The 21,315-nt window shown below is 40.1% G+C and overlaps 1 protein-coding gene across 1 annotated transcript in view; it reads right to left on the bottom strand.

Moving 5' to 3' along the window:
- Window positions 1-21,315, bottom strand: part of LOC122803141 (trafficking protein particle complex subunit 6b-like) — a 54,644-nt gene that overhangs the window by 28,155 nt on the left and 5,174 nt on the right. The window contains exon 2 of the mRNA XM_044072762.1: window positions 8,411-8,478. Within this exon, the coding sequence (XP_043928697.1) occupies window positions 8,411-8,478 (68 nt within the window). The remainder of the gene's footprint in view (window positions 1-8,410; window positions 8,479-21,315) is intronic.

Raw genomic sequence — 21,315 nt, 5'->3', positions numbered from 1 at the left:
GATGTTGCCGAAAATCAATAGATATTCATCAGTAAGGATTTGTGGAGGGAGGCAAACATTTGACATTAATAGAACAGTGATGTTCCAGAGGGAAACAATGTAAGAAAATACTGCTTTTGGTGGGTCTTGATGCAGAGAAACCATTCAATACAGTTTGGTGGGTCTTGATGCAGAGAAACCATTCAATACAGTATGCTGGGATTTTAGGAGTAGGGCAACAGAAGCACCTGCATTCCAGGATACAACAGCAGGATTAATTAGGAGTACATGTGAAGGTTCACAAGCAAGAATTAAGGTGGGAGAGTTCCTCCTTGACAAGTTGTTTGAAAAGAGGAACAATAAAAAAGTTACATCTTCTTCGGTTTGTTATTTCCTTTATATTTAAAGCCACTGGCAAAGAAAATAAGGACTCAAATTCAAGGATATAATTGGTTTCGTAATCAAGAAAAGCTGGATTTACTTGTAGGGGATATTATTTTGCACATTATAAATCCAGAAAGGATATTTCTGTGTTGTGAAACATTTCGAGACAGTTAAATGCTGTAGCAGTAAATTACGTACTACATATGAAATGGTTCAGCAAAACCCATTTTATGGGGACATGACAAGATGAAAATATTTAAGTGTATAGATTAAAATTATTCTGTTATGGCAGCTAATGATATAGAGGAAGAGTCTAAACAAAAGACAATATAGAAACTGAGAAACTGCTAGCTCTTGTTAAATATTTTTAGACCCTTTAGTTTTACATATAGATTAGGCATTTTTTTTAAATCAACCAGAACAGATGCCAAGAACAACAGTTAAAGCACTGAAGGGATTTTTTTTGGAAGATGAAGACAGCAAGAGTTAAGTGGGATGAATTGATATTCCCTGTAGAGTAAGGTGGTTTAGGATTAACTGATGCAATTATGACGCATACACATAACACAAGCAGCAGGTTATAAACCAAAGTGGAAAAGGATGCTTATGACTGTTGGGGGGGGTCCTAGAAATAAGGAAACTAGGAATTTGGATGGAAATCTTTATGGAGTATAAACAATAACCATATGGAGCACTATATTCATAAAGTTGCAGAAAGTATTCTAAAAACTAAAAAAGTCAAAATACAGGAACGGAGAAAGGAGATTTTGCCAATAGGGATGACTGAAGTGAGGGTACACAAATACGCAAGATGGGGCTAGAATTTAATGGAGAAAACTATCAAAGGAAACATGACATTGGGAGAAAATAACTAGAGAGGGAAAGTTAATAAAAAGGTACGAGGCCAAGCACGAGTCTGCACTGCATGAGAGAGACTGCATTCCCTACCAGAAATTGGTTATCAGAGTATAGGCAAAGAGAATGGCATAAGAGAGTCCTAAGTGAAAGACCAGCTCTAGTAAAGTTTTCGTCAAGTGTAGAACAGAAGCGATTAAAACAGATAAATTAGTAAAACAAAAAAAAAATACTGCATGATAACTATAGGAATCAGAAGGGATTAGAAAACATTGAGAACAGAGACTGGGAAACCAGTTTCAACTGAGTGACTATGTGCATGGCTCCCAAGTATGCAACAAAAGCCACACGGTTTGGGATTTTTGCTTGGATGTGTTTGCACAGCTATTTTTATACCCAAAGTAGAATTCAAATTTGTTTTCCTTGGGAAGATAGCAAATGCTTGAGGTGTAATGGGAAGGAGAGAGGTATCTAGGAACATGTTGTTTTGGGAGTGGGAGGAGTTGGCAGACCAGAATAAAAACAGTACTCTTTCAGAAATATTGGGGGAGCAAATTGCTGTTCCTAAGGAAATAATTTTGAGCTGGGACATAGGATCTGAATTGCCTAGACATAGTAAGACCTTACCAAGTTTAATGCTAAAATGGAAATAAAAACAAACAAGCTGTAAGTGAAGTATTGAATATTGTCGAGAGAGAAAAACTGAATAAGAGATCTTTAGAAAAGGAAAGGAGCAACTTACATAAAAATACATGGAAGTTGTGGGAACAAAATGTGCAGAATAGTGATCGGGGGAGTGAGGTTTAAGAGAAGGAATACTGCACAATATGTTTAATTGTAGAGTGTACGACAGTCACTATAAAGAAAGAAAACATATGCATTGTAGAATGTATAAAAACATTACTATAGCTTAATTTTTTTTTCTGTTAATATATATGGGTCTATGTCCCAAGTGATAATTTAATGAAGGTGTTAAAAAAATCCTTAATGTTCTCTGGAATCTTGTGCTAAATACTGAAGATAAGCACAGTAAGCATTCTAGTTGTGTAAAAGCTTACCATAACCATAGATGTCCTTCTCTTCCATGTTGCAGTATTCTTACTGTGGGATCCTCCGCCTCAGGCAACCCAAACGTCCGGCTCCTATGCAAAAATTTAAGCCTGGTTGCTGCCAGGTGCATGGGACATCACATGCAGGGCCATAAACCAATGACTTTAAATGTGACGTCTGCACGCACAGACCTTAGAACAGACTGCCCAGATGGACAGTAGCCTAGGGGATGCCAAATGATCCAGGCCAGTGAAATGCAACTAACTGGCCAGTATGACAATAGTGTAGGTAGAGACTCAATGATGCCCCAGAGATAGGTTGTGAGTAATAAGGGGGTTGGGAAGGAAGGAATACTGCAACATGGAAGAAAAGGACATGTGTGGTTTTGGTAAGACTTTACACATCTATTTTATGTCCTTCTATTCTAATGTTGCAGTATTCTTACTTTGGGAGAGTACCACAGTTTAGGAAGGGTGGAGATAGAGGTAGCAGTCCAATTTGTAATGTTTGGTAAAGGTAATTATAGAGGACCAGGTGGCTGCCTCAAGAATAGAAGCAGTGTCTAGGCCCTTAAAGAAGGGCCTGAAGGAGGCAACTGCCCTAGTGGAGTGTGCCCTGATCCCCTGAAGCACATCCCTTCCATGGTAGCAGAAGCAGATAGTTTGCCTTACCCAAGGGCATGAAGGAGGGGTTGGTGCACTGGGTCACCCTGTCATTGTGGAAGATGCTGCAGGGAGGGTATGCCATGAGTGCCTATAACTCTGATTGATAATACCTTCTTGCGAAGGTAAGAACTAACTGTTTTCCATGTGCACATCTGCAGGGATGCAGAACTGGCTGGCTCAAATGGGCCCACTGCCTTGGACATAATTAAAAGGTTCCAAGGCAGTGGTGTAGGCTTCCTTGGTGGTCCAATGTGTAAAACCTCTTTCAAGAAAATTTTAACATCTAACCTGGAGAGTAAAGGAGGGTCCTAGGGTAAGCATGAAGAGATAGAAGATAGGTGCACTTCACAGAAGAGTGTAAAAGGCCTGCCTCGATGAGCTCACACACACAAGCTAAGACTACAGGAACATACACTTGAAAGGGGTCCCTATATCTTTGGAGACACTATTAGGAGAATCTTTCCCATTTTGAACTGTAGGATCTCCTTGTGTTAGATTTCATGGCCTCCTGCAGGATAGAAAGCACATCCTCCTTGTAGTGGTGTCTGAAGGGTATTAAAAGTTTTACAAAGAGTGTTAGGTTCAGCATCTCCAGGTGTGGATGGATGAGAGTTCCCTTCTGTTGTGCGAGTAGGTCCACCTTGTGAGGTAACGTAGCGATTGCTCTTGGCAAGAAATAGTAGTAGGGGGAACCAATGCTGCCTTGGCCAATAGGGAGTTACAAGCAAGACTTTTGTCATGTCCCTCCCGATTTTCAGGAGGACCTTCTGAATGAGAGAAAAGAGAGGAAAGGCATAAAAAAAATCCCTTCCATGAGATGGTGAAGGCATCCATTCTCCAAGCTAGTGGGGAGTGGTCTTTGGTACAAAATTCTCTCAGTTGTCTGTTCTGGGGGGTGGGGCAAGTAAATCTATTTGTGGTGTGCCCCACTGGTGGACAACGTCTAGAAAAACTTCTCTGTGCAACATCCACATGTGATGCAGAGAGAATTATCTGCAGAGAGTATCCACTTGGTGGTTGACCTGGAGAAGTTCCTGGAAGTGGCTGATCAGGGAATCCACTTTGTCCTGAGGAAGGAAAGCCTTCATCAGGTCTGACCAAATCCTGCATCCCAGGAAGACTTTGTCCTCCTCTGGGAAAAGGAATGATTTGGCGAGGTTGAGTGTGAACCCCAAATCTTGTAGCAGGAACACAGAGAACTGTAGATGTTTTTTGAGGGTGTCTTTCTTTTCTGCAAGAAAAAAAAATATCGCCCAGATAGGGGTAGATCTGAATGCCCTTGGTCCTGCAGTGGATAAACCAAAGTCAAGGCAGTAAAAGAGAACAGGGCCCAGCAAAATGGAAGTACTCCCTGTGGATTAGGATGTATGGGGATGTGGTGGCAAGCCTCCTTCAGGTTCAAAGTGGCCATGTACACTTTGGGTGGCAACAGTGAAGTAGGGCTTGGAGGGATAGCATTCTGAAGGAAGGGATTTTCAGAAAGAGGTTTAGAAGAGATAAATCCAGGACTGGCCTCCATGGACCATCCTTTTTTGATACTAGGAATAGCCTGGAGTAGAAACCTTTTAGTTCTTGGCCTGGTGGGACAGGTTCTATGGTTCCCTATGCTAATAGGTGTCCCTGACAATGGGAGGAATTACAGTGGATGTAAAAAGTTTACATACCCACTGTTAAAATGCCAGGTTTTTGTGAAAAAAAAAAAAAAAAAAAAAGACCACGGTAAACCATTTCAAAAAACTTTTCCCACCTTTAATGTGGCCTATAACCTGTACAATTCAAGTGAAAAACAAAAATCTGTTAGAGGAAAAAATACAAAATATAAAAAATGTACAATATGCTGGTTGCATAAGTGTGCACACCCTTAAACTAATACTTTGTTGAAACACCCTTTAATTTAAATTACAGCATTCAGTCTTCTTGGGCATATACCTGCCATCAATTAAAGAGACTCTGATTAACCCCAAATAAAGTTCAGCTGTCCTCGTAGGATCTTCCTGAAATTTACTCAGTTGCCTGCTACAGCAAAAGCCATGGTTTGCAGACAGCTTACCAAGCATCAAAGGGATCTCATTGTTGAAAGGCATCAGTCAGGATAAGGGTACAAAAAAAGTTTCCACAGCATTGGATATACCATGGAACAGAGTGAAGACAGTCATCAAAAAGTGGAGAAAATATGGGACAACAGTGACATTGCAAAGAACTGGATGTCCCTCCAAAAGGGATTAAAAGACCAGATGAAAACTGGTCAGGGAGACTGCCAACAGACCTACAGCAACACTGAAAGATATGCAGGAATTTCTGGCAAGCACTGGTTATGTACTATAATCTCCCATATTCTCCACATGTCTGGGCTATAGGATAGGGTCGCAAGACAGAAGCCTTTTCTTACAAAGAAAAACATCCAGACCTGGCTAAAATTTGCAAAAAATACATAAAGTCTCCAAAAGCATGCGGGAAAATGTGCCATGGTCTGATGAGACCAAAGCTGAACTTTCTGGCCACAATTCCAAAAGGTATGTTTGGCGCAATAAACATTTTGCATCAGCAAAAAAACACCATCCCCACGGTGAAGCATGGTGGTGGCAGTATCATGCTTTGGGGTTGCTTTTCTTCAGCTGGAACTGGGGCTTTAGTCAAGGTGGAGGGAATTATGAACAGTTCCAAATACCAGTCACTTTTGGCCCAAAACCTTCAGGAGTCTTTTAGAAAGCTTTCAACATGATAATGACCCCAAGCATACATCCAAATCAACAAAAGAATGGCTTCACCAGAAGAAGATTAAAAGTTATGGAATGGCCAAGCAAGAACCCAGACCTAAATCTAATAAAAAATCTGTAGGTTGACCTGAAGTGGGCTTTGCACAAGAGATGCCCTCACAATCTGACAAATTTGTAGCGCTTTTACAAGGAACAGTGGGGCAAGTACTGCCAAGTCAAGATGTCCCATGCTGATAAGACTCCTATCCAAGAAGACCAAATGTTGTAATTAAATCAAAAGGTGCTTCAAAACCTGGCATTTTAACAGGGTTGTGTAAACTTTTTATATCCACTGTACGTGAAGTTGGTTCTTGGGTGGGAAGGGGATGCACTGTGGTGTAGGCCTTACCTGCTAAGATAGGAAATATCCTTTTTCCACTATTGCCAGAACTCAGCAGTCTTGAGGGGATTTCTTTCACAGGGCCAGACAGTGAGAGAGGCGGGACGAAAGGGGGAGGTGGGTGAGGCAGTCACACATTGTTGAAATTGTTTCTGCCCTGGAAGGACCGTCTGTGGGTAGGCTGAGATGAGGCAGCCCTAGAAGAGGATTGCCTCCTAGTTCCTTTCCTTTGCCTGGAAGTTGAAGAGGTGGCAGAGGAGGGGGCTCTTGACATAGGAGGTCTTTGAAGGGTAATTTCTATAGAATTTTGGTATTGGAGAAACCAGTAGGCATTTAATATCTTGGAGTTCTTTGCTCTTTTCTTGTACGTGCTTAAACAGCACTGCAGACCGTTTACCAAAGCAGAAGGTTCTGATCTAGCGGGGCATCAAGGATTTTGGATTTAAAGTCTTCAGGTAATGGCTGGAGCCTAAGCCATGAATATCTGTAAAGCACAGATGCAGCAGATCTAGCAGAGGCCTCTGCTGCATCATAACTGCATCTAATAGAGTGCCTGGCAACCTGGGATGCCATGGACAGTTTGATGCTATTTCTGTTTTGTTAGGAGAATCAGGCAAGGAGGACAGTAGAGTTGTAGCTTGGGCTATGAAATCCAAGGCATATTTAACCATATAGGTTTGGTAATTACTTGCCTTAAAGGCCAGAGTGGAATAGGTATAGATCATCTTCTTGCCCAGGCTGTCCTTAATCTTGCTATCTTGTCTGAAAGTACAAGTGACGAGGATGGAATCAACCTAGATTGTTTGTCTGGGGCTACAGCTAACACAGCAGGGTCCGCCAAGGGGGGGGGGGGGAGTTTGAGGCCGATGCAAATGCATCTAGGTATGAAGGGATCACTGGGGGAATAGCAGATGTGAATTCAACCTGCGGCAGCTCAAAATAGCTTTTTGAGTTTTTGTCATTTGGGCAGTATCCCATTTTAAGTATTCCATCATTTTTGTAATGGTCTCCCCAAATGTAATGTCCTCTGGAGGGGAGTCTCCCTCTATGGAATCCTCATCCGGGGAATAGTATTCCAGGGGGGAGGCTATTTGGGATGAGTACGTAATAGACTCAGGAGGAAGAGGAAAAGGCCTCTTCAATGGATTGAAGTAGCTGAGGCAGGTCTTGGGCTAAGCACTGCAATAGTGGGAGACGAGGGTCTAAGGGTCATGAAGGCCTGCATCAAAGACTGTGCAAAAGATTGCCAGTCAGGAAGTCCCTCAGGAGAGGTACATAAATGCTTGCTCTTTTGTCTTCTTTTTAAAGGAGTAGATTTGGGAGAGACAGTAGGCCTAGATTTCGGGGCCTGACCTATGGAAGGAGACTCTGATTCCTGAATTCCCAAAGGGCGTCCAGTGGACCCTGTTTCCCCCTCAACTTCGGTAATAACCGATGTCTGAGGGACCTCTGCAAACATGCCGGACGGTACTTCGGAAGTGGTTTCCTCATGGAAAATGCCAACGTAGACTGCTCTAATAGACGTCCCTCAGCCCCTATATCAGCGGTTGCCGGGGCATCAGATGATGGAGGGGCAGAGGTAGTAGGCCGTGAAACCTTGGCCTCTCAGTGGTTCCACCTGGGTGTCCGACTCCAGATCCATCCTTAACGCTAACTTTTTAAGTCTCTGATTTTCCAAATATAAATTGAGGGCAGCTAGACAGCTTCTAAGTGTTTTGAGTAAGAAAGACTGGCAGATGGTGCAAGAGGTATGATGGTGTTCCTAGCCTAAACAGAATACGCAACGGTCATAGGCATCCTTATGCAGAATTTGACGTCCGCATCTGCATTTACCCTTCTTAGCGGACATCGGCTAAAGACAAACAAGCAAACCAAGGGCAAGCAATTAATAAAAATAAGAATTCCTCAACGGGTACTTAGATTTAGACATCTTGAAGAGGAGGAGCGATGTAATTGATATGACATTCGACTGCAGCAGAATAGCTCTGAGGTCCACTCATGCAGATGTCACATTTAAGGTCCCTGGTTTATGGTGTTATGTGTGACGTCCCATTCCCCAATAGCAATAAGGTTTAAGCTTTTATAAAGGAGCCGAAGTTTGGGCCACCTGAGGTGGAGGATCCCACAGTAAGAACACTGCAACATGATAACAGGACATCAGCTGGATGATCAGATCATACCCACAGGAGAATATTGTGAGCCATTGTGGCTGGCATTCAGAAATGTGACTAACACTAATTTGACAAAGGAAGGAAGAAAAAACTCAGACTTGCAGAACTCTACAAGGAGGCTAGGAAACAAATACAGAGCTAAAGGGTTATAACCGGAGAGTAGACTGAACAAAATTAATGTATGTACCAATGACATTAGTCCAAACTCACCTCTCAATTAGGCCTTGTCCAACCCTGAAACCCATTTTTTCTAGGATGGTGATGCACTTTCCAGGCTCCTAAAAAAAAAAAAAAAAAAAAAAAAAAAAAAAAAACAGAAATTGAGCCAACAAAAATCAATGAAACAAAAGCTATGCACTTACCAAATTAATATAAGCAAGCAATCTGTCTTAAGTAACCTCTAGGACTGATGCCATAAGAATTAGGGCTGTTCACCACATAACATTTTCCCTTAGAATGTCTCGAACCCTCCCCATTATGTACTACTCTTGACACTCAGAAATATGGAAAAGGAGACAGACAGTAACAGAACTTCAAACAAAACACTACAGAAGGTGAGGGATGGAGAGCGGAAGTTAAATAAAGATGGAACTTCCAAATGATCTACTGCTACAGTTTTAAGTACTTCATAACTTTCATACGCAGCAAGAACATGTCCACTTATGGTAACCTCAAGGACAGAGATCCTAGCTTATATTCTGCACCACAGTAGCCTTGAAGGAAGATTTGATCTGAAAATGTCCGATTTGTAATGCCTGCAAAAATGTTCAGTGGAGAACAAGATACACAGTACAAATGCCACGCACTTCTTCCATAATGCCATGGTTGAAACACATAGCTCTAGGAGTGGTAGGCAAGGGCGTGAAAGAACTCAATGATGTTCACTAAACATCTGGAAAGAGTGTACTTAACGACTTGATTTAGCAAGCAATCATCCCTGTGAAAATAAATAATTCTGTCCACAAAATCTGAGCCGTTTGAAGACATAAAATATACCAATCCATATGGTTAAAAATATTCAAGAAAAAAATGTAGATTTATTGACCAATTCCAATTTGATTCTGCAGCAACTTTTAGTTTGAAGGAGGTCTTGGCACCCTTTATGAAATATTAGTATGCAGGCTTGACAAAAAGGGGATGAAACTCTGAACATCTAGACAGAAGTCCCAACTACTAGAAAAAAAAAAAAGTTAATTCCGGGAAAGAAACTTCAGGTCTGTTGCACTAGCAATCTGAAAGAGTAGAAAAGTGAATCTCTCAAGATGGGACAATCTTCAAACAATAGTTCCAATACAAAAAGTGACACTTTACAGACCTTAAGAAAAGCAAAGTAGTCTGGTTCACAAACATTTTCTATTCTCAGCTCCGTTGCCGAATCCAGGTTTTCCCAAGGCGCCCCCCTTATCTGCAGTGCGCATAAAGTGCATATTTCATGGAGGGGGGGGGGATACCTTGCCACCCCAGAGCAGCCCCTCTTCAGCCACTTCTATGTTCCATTATTTGGTTATTTATCACCAGTTACTATGCATACGGTTCTCTTATTTGCTTATACAGTGATTACAGATATTGAAATAAAATAGCACAAACACAGATAGCCATTTGCTAAATAAACAATGCAGTCTCACAATGAAAAGAGATTTAGCATGAGCAGTAAACTTCTCTGCCCTTGAAACTCACACTCATTAAAAGCAAAACTCACATTCATAGAAATGCATCTGGCCAATGGAAAATTCAGTTTACCTTTGGGATGTTTTCAAAACAGACTCCTTGCACAAAGTTTTAGGGCCATGCCAGCCATGTATTTATTCTTTGATTCACTTTCCTGATTGTTTCCTTCGGCTTTTCCCGGTTAGGGGTCGCCACAGTGGAACTCCGGTCCGCTAATGATTGGCAGTAGATTTTGATGTGCTGGCTTGCCGGGCCTAACGCACAACCTTCAACAAAGGAACACCCATTCACGCTTGTCGCCACACAGAAGACACACTAACTGAGAATCGAACGGGCAACGTCTAACTGTGAGGCGACAATGCTACAGAAGCACCACCCTGTTTGTACTGAATTATATTCCTTGCATAATACAGCACCACTTGTTAGAATGTTTTAAATTTGTAGGTTTAAGCATTCGTTTAATAAGCAATTAAACAAAATGTATGAACCAATAACTACCCATTTCAAAACACAAACAATAAAAGGCCACTAAAGACTTCTGTCATTACAATCCACCAATATTACTACACACACACACACACACACAAACACACACACACACCCCTCCCTTAGATAAAGCTGAAGACGGTTCAAAATTCTTCTCTATCTACATGGAAATCTGCACAGAGAAGGGAACAGAGATCAGAAACTAACCACAGACCTTGGAGATGTGTAGCAGAAACCTTAACGACCATGCCATGATGTTATGTTACTACAGTGAGAACCAAAGTCTAATCTACAATAACTTGAAGGGGAATGCAAGTAATACAAAACCATAACAGTGAGACAGACAAAACACACAATTCTGCACAATAAAAGAATCAGAAGTAAATGCAAAAGGGGATTAAAAATATTACTCCAGAAGAATGTTAAACACACCAGAGCTCTCCTTGGTAATTAATGATACTCCCAACACCTACTAGTGACATACCTACTACATTAAAACTACACCTTCAACACGTGTAAAGCTATATGCCAGTAGAAATGCACTTGAACTATGTACCTCAAACGAGGTGGGGGGGGGGGGGATTCTTTATAAAAAAAGTCTAAACATCCACCAAACACAAATATTAAAGCCATGTTCATTGACACATACTTTCATCCTTTATGGTCTCTAAATTTACATTATTGTATAAGTCGGAAAAGTAATTTCAATTACTTTTCCCAATCCAGTGACAAAATTTAGAAGAAAACCTCCCTATAGCCAACCAAACTGAACAGACGAAAGCAACCATCTTGAAACTACCGGGGAAGGTAAGAGACATAACTCTTACGTCCACTATAGCTGGGAATTAGTACAAAGGGGTGGAGCCAACATGCAGAATTGCCAAATGTTTACACATGAAAGTACACAAAATTATTAGGATCCTACTGAGTATAGGCAGTTTCCTAGTTTGCCCAGATAACTACCTGCATTCATGCAGCAAAACTCACTCATTTCAGAGCAACTCAACACAATTAATGGCATAGCCTGGAGCAAGTCTAATGCTTACTGCTTTATCTAATGCGTATCAATATGTTAATGCGTTTTAAAGACACCACATCAAATCATGGTATGCCTGAATTACCAAACTACAGTCATAACTCTCAACTCTCCAGATTTTAACAGAATATCCATATTTTTGCCTCATATTTTTGGTCCGTTTCGTATATCTGTGGATTTCTGACAAATCACTGGGGTGATCTGAGGACTGAATTCACAAAATAATGTCATACATTTGAGTTTCAGACTTCGTTTTCTTCAAAAAATCCATGCCAAGACAAATCCTGTTATTTTATCAATTTTATAAGTTTATAAAATATTTAAAATGTCCCTATTGTTGTCCCCCCCCCCCCCACATTATTTCAGACTTCTCCAGATTCCTTGCGCTAAGAGGTTGAGAGGTATGACTACAGTGCTTCTTAGCTTCCAATATGTGCATATATTTATAAATGGGATAACTTCTCTTTGTAGGAGTTATGCCAGAAACAGCATCTTTCATTGGCTTGTGGTCCCTTACACTTGAAACTTCAGTATTCTATAACAAAATCCACCCTATGCCCAAGGCTGGCCATGTACACACACACACACACACACGCACGCACACACACACACACACACACACGCACACACACCGCTCTCACTCGCACCTTCATTCATTCATTCCTGCATTCACTGACACATCGCTCTGACTCTCCCGATCACACACACACACTTTCATGCACGCAGACATACACACACGCAAACAGACACATACACTCATACAGGCATTCACTTACCTCTCGGCCCATACAATCAGCTGCTAAGCTTCGCGGCGCCCCTGTGAGAAAGCCACAGCTCTCCAGGGCACTGTAGCACACAGTTTGGGAACCCTCTACCCAAAGATGAAATTTTGGAATCATGGCCAAATGAACTGAAGGTAAACATTTCAGACAAATGTAGAACTAAAGGAAGTAAGTGATTCGAAGGGACTGATTCTTTTGGTGGATGCCCAGAGAGAAAAACTGATCCATCTGCCTTACAGAGGGCCCTTGAGACAAGAGAAGGTTTCCAGGAATGAAGGCTAACACAACTGAATTGGTAGCCATTACTGTCATTACTAACACCATTATATTACACTATAGATTAAACTATTGTGTATTAGTTTTTCCTTCATGTGTTGCTACACATTAACCTTGCAAATCTTCTGGCAATATAGTATACTGCAGTATGTAACAATTTCCAAAATAAAGAAATAATCACATTTTAGTTGCTTGAATGCATTTTAAGTGCATGAGTTCATGCTTAAGTCAAAATCATTTCTTTCTAGATGGAGCGCAAAAGCATATTGGCCGTTTCATCTGGCATTTGCTTACATCTTAGCTCACAAATACTGTAGACCATAATACTCTACTTAAACCAAATGAATATCAGAGTTGTACATATTAAATGGGCAATATCTTTTCTCTAGGACATTAAAATGTCAAGACATATAAAAACAAAAACAAATTCCTTTCCTCAAAAACATAAAACATTAACTTGTCAAAGAGTAATAAACCTGGCAGAAAAGCAGGCTTATGCTCCCCATGCTTAGACATTAATGAATTGACACTAAGATGAAATGAAGAAATGTGTTTGCAAGTGCAGCTGGGATCAAATAAAAGCAGATGGGGGGGGGGGCCCTTTTTTTGCAAAAGGCATGTACTCGCAGAAAAATTTGTGGGGGAGAGTTTTCACTTTCAGCAATTCATCAGTTTATTTTATTTGCTCAACTAACAATACAAAACTACCCAGTTATAGCCGAATGCGGAGTAGGAAACTACATTGGTCACATGCCTGAGGACTGCTATACAGCCAAAACTCCTGGGAAGGAACAGAGTACTGCAATATTTCATCTTGCTGATGTCAGGACCCTGGTCATCCCCAGAGGCAAGGAGATCCATTTGTTACTGAAGAGGAAGATGTTTACGTAAAAGGAAACTACCTGGGTTTTCCCTGCAAATGCATGGACTTGTGCCAAAGGAAAAACCAGCATGGATTTACAAGAAATCAATTCATTTTTTTGGAATTCCCTGAAGAGTAGGCACAAAACTCAGAACTGCTTCTCCAGTACTCATCAAGGAATAAAGATACTTCATTTATTTAAACAGTGTACAAACGGTGATCCACACGGACCTTTTTGAGACTTAGCCTGGGAGCACTGTCTAGTTAAGTGACTTGCTGAGAGCACAGAGAGTTAGGCAAATGAGGTGGACAGAATCAAACCATAGACTGCAGTAGCAGCTCGATAACAGCTCACTGCCTTAATCTTCTGCACTAAATCTTTGTATGGTCTCCAGAACTGCATACAATACTTAATATGTATAGTACCCAGGGCCCAAAAAAGCAGAAACATTACCTCTTTGCTTCTGGAGTCTGTCCCTAAAGAATGCACCCTAACATTCTGTCAGTTGCAGCCACTGGCCTCTCATTCTGCTCTTCATGGTGGATTCCAGGTGTAATCAACAATCCAGACCCTTTGCTTGCTCTGTTTCACCAATTCCACTTCCCTGGATGATTCTTCATACCAGAATTATGATGCAAATGTAGTAGTTTGCATTTGTCTGCAGAGCACTTCATCCTCTAAGATGATCCATATTTGTCAGCTTGGGAGGACATGGTTAATAAACCACGTTGCTTTGCCAGGGATGGACTACACCTGTCCCCACAAGGCTTTTGAATACTAGCTAAAACTTTATCCATCCCCGTAGTGTCTTTTTCAGGCAATGCTAAACTGACAAGCCTACCAACATAGCAAAAACTGAGCCTCAATGTGTTACTGCTCAATGCCAAAAGCCTAAATACTCAAGAATACAGGCATCTGTGTAGTTGTTGGTTTAAAGCGGCAAAGAATACTCCGGAAGTGCAAGGTTTCAGTGCCTTCCACACTTTTTGACCAGCAGATGCACAGACAAGGGCTAAATGTGGAAGTGTCTTGATATACATCCACAACAAGCATACCTCTAGGTTGGTTAAATAGGATGATGAGCTGGAGTTCCTCCACATGCAGATCACTACAGACAAAATCCTGTACTATATTCTAGCAGATCACTACAGACAAAATACCGTACTATATTCTAGCCATCTACAGAAGTTGTTCACAATGCATACTTGAAACTACTGGAGACCATCCACCCAAACACCCTACTCATGGAGACTAACCATTCCTCAATAAACTGGGAATTCTACATGGCCTCAAATCTACAGGCACAGAGATTCCTGGACTTCATAAATACAAGCACCCTTGACAAAAATAATGAAATGTCCAGTACAGGGTCTAACATACTGGACCTCATTTTCACAAATATGAAAGAATGCTGCACCCCCCCCCCCCCCACCCATGTCTAGTCCTCCCTGGTAAGGTCATCCCATAAAGCTGGCTCCTTCGAAATCAAAACAGACTCAGTTACCCCAGAAAAAACATTAACAGTTAAAAACTATTCCAAGGTAAACTACCTTTCATTAAGTTGTCAAAATTCAAACCTGAGAACACAGCAGCCTACTTTGAATTGCTCTCAGAAACTCTGTACAACCATGTCAATGGCTACATAGAGGCTGCTGTACCTACCAGAACTAGCCTCAGAAACAAACTGCCCTGGTAGAATCCCAAATTAAACAGGATATACAACAAAAGGAAAAATTATGGCAAAACTCAGCAAGGGTAATTCCCATAAAGAAAAACTTTCTCAAACTAAAAAGGCAACTAAGAGGTCTAATTAAGTCAAGCAAAGCTAACTTTGAGGTTAAGATAACTTCCCAGGTGAGAGGCAATGATACGGTCTTCTTCAGCTATGTCAGAAACCTCAAAGGCAGTAGAGAGCAATGTGCTGAACTGGTAGTCAATGGTTCCACATTCACTGAGTGGCAAAATTGCGAACGAGGTCAGTTTCAACTTTACCCCCCCCCCCTCACCTCCAAACATCCCCCAAGTAATACCCTCAATTATAACCTCTCCAACTACAACTAGGGAGAAAGTACTGCCTCCTGAACAGTCTAAAATATAAAACTTAGCAGGACCCCTAGAGTGATTATTTAACTACAGCCTTAAAACAGGATTTGTGCCACAAGAATGGAAGCCTGCGACAGTCATCCCCTTTCAACAGATCCTGGAAAATACAGGCCCATTAATCTGAATAGTCTTATTTGCAAAACTATGGAAAGAATTAGCATGGAAATTATCAAAAAGGACATAGGAGACCTCTGGAATACTGAATCCATCCCAGTTTGGCATTGTCAAAGGAAGGTCACAAATACTGAAAATGGTAGACTTTTCTGAAAAGGCCATTAGGGCAATGGATGATGGGAAAGTGTATACTGCCTACCTATATCTGGCTAAAGCATTTGATACAATACCACACTTGGCATTGTCAAAAAACTTACGAATTAGGCATAGACCCTTTGGTAGTACACTAGACAACTGGCTGGCTAATGGATAGGAACCAATAGGCTAGGATCAGTGAGGAAACCTCCACAAAGAGGCCTGTCACAAGTGGAGTCCCTCAGTTCTCTGTGCTGGGCCCATTCCTCTTTGGCATCTACATTTCAGAGGTCAAAGCCAATGTCAAAAGCCTCTGCCTGACCAAGTTTGCAGCCGATTGCAAACTTGAAGCAGTCACTGAATCATCCCAAGATGAGAATACCCTTGGGAAGGTCGAACACAAACTCTTGGTGCCAAAGCCATGGCTTAAAACATAATGCCAAGAAATGCATTATAATACCTGTTGGGAATTCAGACATCACAGTTAACTATATCAGCAATAAAACACCTCTACCTAGCCTTCGCCCAACATGTGTCCAAGGTAGTAAAGTAAAAAAATCCTTCTTTGTTGCTCAACATATAAGCAACAACATGGCATCTAGGTCCAGTGAGGTAATCATACCACTGCACTTCGCCCTCATCAGACTCATCACAGTATAAAGTGGCACTTTGGTACGTACCTGATAAGGCACATGCAGCAACTGGAATGTCCACAAAGGTTCCTTACAAAATGAATACAGGGAGTAAACAAAATGTCCTAAGCTGATCACCTCAGATCCCCATCTCTTTACTCTGTATCTTTAGGGTAGTCCATGCAGACAATATCTATACACTATTAGTTTACTCAGTTAAAGCAAATAATTATACTACATATTATATCAATATTTTCTTCATCTATGCACAAGCAGAGACATTTTGCTTTACATATGCTAAATTAAAGACTATCCTAATCCAGAAGGATCTGAGGAATCAGAACAGGGACTAAACCTTAACCCCTCACACAGTTTCCTACCAGATGCTTCTGTATATAAAAGAGCAATTATGCTGAATCATACAAACACAATTTGAACTTCCTAAAATGGTTTCATGAACATTAAACTCATGTGACTTTTTCTACCTTCAGAATATTGCACAGTGCTTCAATTTACATTAATTTAATAATTTATAGGTTCACTGGCTCATAGATGGTTACTAGGCATACAGTCCAGGAGATCATTAAGGAGCTTAGCTCAAATTCCCAAACCAGTCTCTGGTTAAATAACTTGCTCAAGGTCAAACAGTAGGCAAATGTAGATGGAAATATTATAACCCTGTACTGTCGGCACAGGAAAGAGGCTCTTTAACAAATCAGTTTCAATCCACTGTGATAAATGCAAGACAATTAGTCCACAAACCTGGTGTGGGAATAGATTCCACAGCCTTCTGATCTTCCTGCATCAAAGGCTTGTGCTACCCATTGACTCACTGACTTTTTTTTTTTTTTTTTTTTTTTTTAAAAAGTGCAATTAATTCCACTTTTGATAAACTCAAGCTAGTGTATGCTAGCTTTTTTTTTTTTTTTTTTTTTTTTTTAATTCCTAGTTTAATCTGAACCTAGAACAATAGGTTTGGTAAAGAGATGTGTTGAACCAGTTTTTCACCTCAACTTTGATGCTACTCTATACATCAGATGCATAGCTGATAATATAGTTCTACAAATTTGTACTTATATTACCATCTCTTAAAAATAAGAAAACAAGACAAAATAAACTTAATAGCATGGGCTCTAGTTCTGTTGCTAGCTAGTCATTTTAATTGTATAGGTGGGATTTACCTAAAAGGCAACATCAGTGTCTTAAAAGGTCACAGACATAATGAGTTGTGTAGAAGAGAAGAATGCCCCACTGATCTCAAGTTTGACTAGAATGAAAAGAACCATGAGAACGACTATGGCTTTAAGAAGATTAGCTTCCTGTAAGAATATTGTCTTCACTGGAGCAGGGGAATGTAAATGACTCCATCAAGCCATTTGTGAGATAAAGCATCCTTGGCCTGCCCCTCAGTAGAGGGGATCAATTTCAGACACCTTAAATTTGTCAAAGATGCAAAGACTGCACACTGCCGTACTTTTTTTTTTTTTTTTTTGTCACCGAGGAATTTGGGGTAAATCTGTAAGGCATCAGGAGACAGGGCCCAACTGTCTGGCAGAGAACTGGCCTCCCCTGGGATGTGGTTCATTCTGGTGCAAACTGATAGCCCACTGCCACACTCCAGCTGTTGTGTGATGTACCAAACAGCTGTGTTGTCTGACTGAATGGAAAGGACTCACTAAGCTAGAGGGCTCAAAGAACAGTTCTCATTTCCACAACATTTATATGAAGTAGGAATTTTGAGCAGACAGGCACCACAAATAGCCCACTGTAGTACCCACATCTTAGAGCAAATGGTATCCATGCTGACTAATGCCAGAGGTGTGCCCAACTGTATGATTAGATCTCATATAAATATAGCTTTGCCAGAATAAATCCTACATAAATACAGTATTCTGTATGCATAGGCCTAGAAATGCAGCCATATTAAAGCAGGCAGATATCATTTTATAGTTTAAATTTTACATGCAGCTTTCCGAAATACAGTTTTAGTGAAGGATACAAATGAGCTCAGTAAAATAACCTTGAGGTCAAAGCACTGATAAAAATGAGACACGCTAACAAGATGTGCAGAACATTTTGTTACAAAAACAGACAGCCCGGAATCAGGTACTTGCAGTAATACTTCATTTAGATCAGTGGTGCACAACGTCCAGCCCAGGGGCCAAATCCAGCCCTCAAGACAACACCATCCAGCCCCCAGAGAGTAACCAAATTTTTTTTTTTTAAAAAAGTGAAAATATGCTAGGCCTTACTCCAGTCACGTAAACTTTCCAGCATGTGCTTACTTACCTAATTAACTGCAGTTGCGCACACCTCTTTGTTGTTTACAACTTGTAGTCTGTACACAGTAACAACCTGTAGTCTGTAAACAGTAACTTTCTGCAAGACTCTGCAATACGTCATGGCTGCAAGCCAGAATAAATTTAAACGCAAAGCTGATGTAGAAATCAGGAAATTTCATGACTACTGTCTTAAATAAAAATGCCAGTCACCTGCACCTATTGTTAACTCGTAATGACATACTAGGTTTTGAGGTGGCCAGCAGATGCACTAAGAATTTGTGTAGTGGCTGTCACCACAAAAAGGTTGTACCATCTAAATCAGTGGTGCACAAGGCTTGGGAATCAAGGTCAGCCGGCATGTGAAACTGGGTAGGATATTTACAGGGTTCCAGTATTAAGATAGGTACCTTCAAGACAGAAGTCAGTTCAGGAGTTCAGAAGTTCTGTGTTGCAGAAACTACACAGAGCAGTTGAGTTTAGAGTTCAGAGTTACAGAAGAACAGCTAATTTCAGTCTTCAGGGCTACAGGAGTCTGAATATTTGCTTTGCAATCTTCAGTTTGATTCAGTTCATCAGCTCTGTCATTCAAGACAGTTTCAGTAATATATAACTATATCTACCTCCAACGAATTAAAGATACTATATGTTATAAGCAGTATGGCAAAGATTAGTTAAACATTATTAGTGGCAGTTTTGATGTAATAACAGTTATGCTATTTACCTGGAGATTTGAGCTACAATCAATGCAGCATGCAGAGGGACTGAAGTGATGTCGAATGGAAGAACAGGAACATTTTTAGGCAATGGCCAGGGATAGCTGGAAACTGCATAATTTCTCTTTCTATAAATTATGGTCTGAAGGTCATGAAGTAAAAACAAGTACAGATAGAACACAAAAATCAGCAGTTAACACCGACTTAATAAAGCTACAGAAATGAAAGAAAATGCTTAAGAATTAGTAGTGTCAGATTATTACTATGGTTTCATTTGAGTTAATGACTGGGAGAAAAATGCTAGTTTTCCATTTGATCGAGTAATAAAGCTATAGACTTTCTATTTCACTGTAACACTATCAGTTTGGTTACAGACCTACAATAATTTATTTATTAGTATTACAGCCTTATTTCAGGCAGGTGGAATGTATATATTTGAATGTACAGTTAAGATCAAGGCAACGATTAATGCTAGAGTCATCTATATCCACTTATAATTGTTAGAGCTTTTATTATAACAACTTGGTAATGTAATGTTCCTTTGTGTTATTTTCGCCGATATTATACTAGAAGAATAAGTTGCCAAGAAAAATGTTTATTTGAATTATAAAATTTTCATTAAGTTATTAAAGATTCAAGAAATTTACCACACAGCTTTGCCATAGCAGTATGGGGGAGGACTGGAGACCATCATTGCATAAGAGAAACTGAAAATGGAAACTAGAGGACATTAGGGTGGCCTTTTCAGAACCTCAGCAGTTACTGGGACAATGCAGAGCAAGACTTACTCTGTTATAAATCTCAGGAGCTGTGTTGGTAAAGGCAAGTTTCAAGACTACTGTATTATCGATAGAAAGGCCAGCAGTGAAGACCATAAAAGTGTATGAACCAGTTTATTATATGTCTATTGTTTTTCAAGGTTTCTTTATTTCAGAAAATGTAGTTAACATATTATTCAGTACATAAACAGTTCTAATTCCAAGTTGAATTTATGTAAACAGTTATCCAAAGAAACTGATTGCTTGGGACATTTATATAGGAGAGATGCAGATTTGTGTTTATGCAAATTTGTTTCAGAGTTAAAAGAAAAGCGTAGTACAAATATAGATGCAGATGTGTAATGTCACAACATGAGGTATTTCAAGATGAATTTCAAATTCAAGTTATATTTTCAGACCATTGCATGGCAAAAAGGAAAGCACTAAATGTCAGTCTATCCTTTTGTGTTCAGATGCTACTGGCAGGGAAAGTTTCACTTAGTTTCCAGATAATAACATTCATACACAAATATTTCAGATGTTAGTATAACAAACAGGTATTACTTCAGTGTAGTTTCAATTAAGTTTCTGGAATATAAAATTCATACACAGCTATTTCAGACGTTCACTACAATAACTTTCTAATAGTATTACTAGACAATTTCTATAACATACATAAACTGCATGCATATATAATCATAACAGGCTTTGCAGAATTACATCATAGTTCACATTATTCATTCAGTCATTAGCTTTAAGGGTAAAAGTGATAGAAGTGCACTTTCCATAATGATTATTGTACTTTAGACAAAAAATTAAAAGGACATTTGACAGGGTATGCATGGAGACAGATCTGGAATGCGGAAAACAGACATCTGAAAGGTAAATATGAAGAACACTAATAAATCTAGCAGAAGATCTACAGAAAAAAAACAGTATATGATAATTATGCTTCAAGATATGTACATTATAGGCATAAACAAGAGAGTTTATGAATGACCATCTAAAATATTTCTTCTTAGTCAAAATTGATGGCTTTGGCACCTAAAACAATGTGTCATGTCCTAAGTCTTTAGGTCTGGTGGGACCTCTTAAAATGACACTTTTCCTCAAGAGGTTTATTGCCACCTTCCATATTACTTGTTTCTGACTTTGTGGGATGTCTTGCAAGAAGAAGGATTTATGTTCTCTGCATTATCCCCCCCCCCCCCATCTATCCATGCAATTCAGGTGGTGAGAGATTCACCCCAACTTCTGCAAGAATGGA

The sequence above is a fragment of the Protopterus annectens genome, chromosome 5.part1 (assembly GCF_019279795.1).
Source record: "Protopterus annectens isolate FY-2018-M chromosome 5.part1, PAN1.0, whole genome shotgun sequence".
In the NCBI taxonomy this organism is placed as follows: domain Eukaryota; kingdom Metazoa; phylum Chordata; order Ceratodontiformes; family Protopteridae; genus Protopterus; species Protopterus annectens.
The sequence above is the reverse complement of the archived record's forward strand: the minus strand, read 5'-3'. Positions and strand labels throughout refer to the sequence as shown.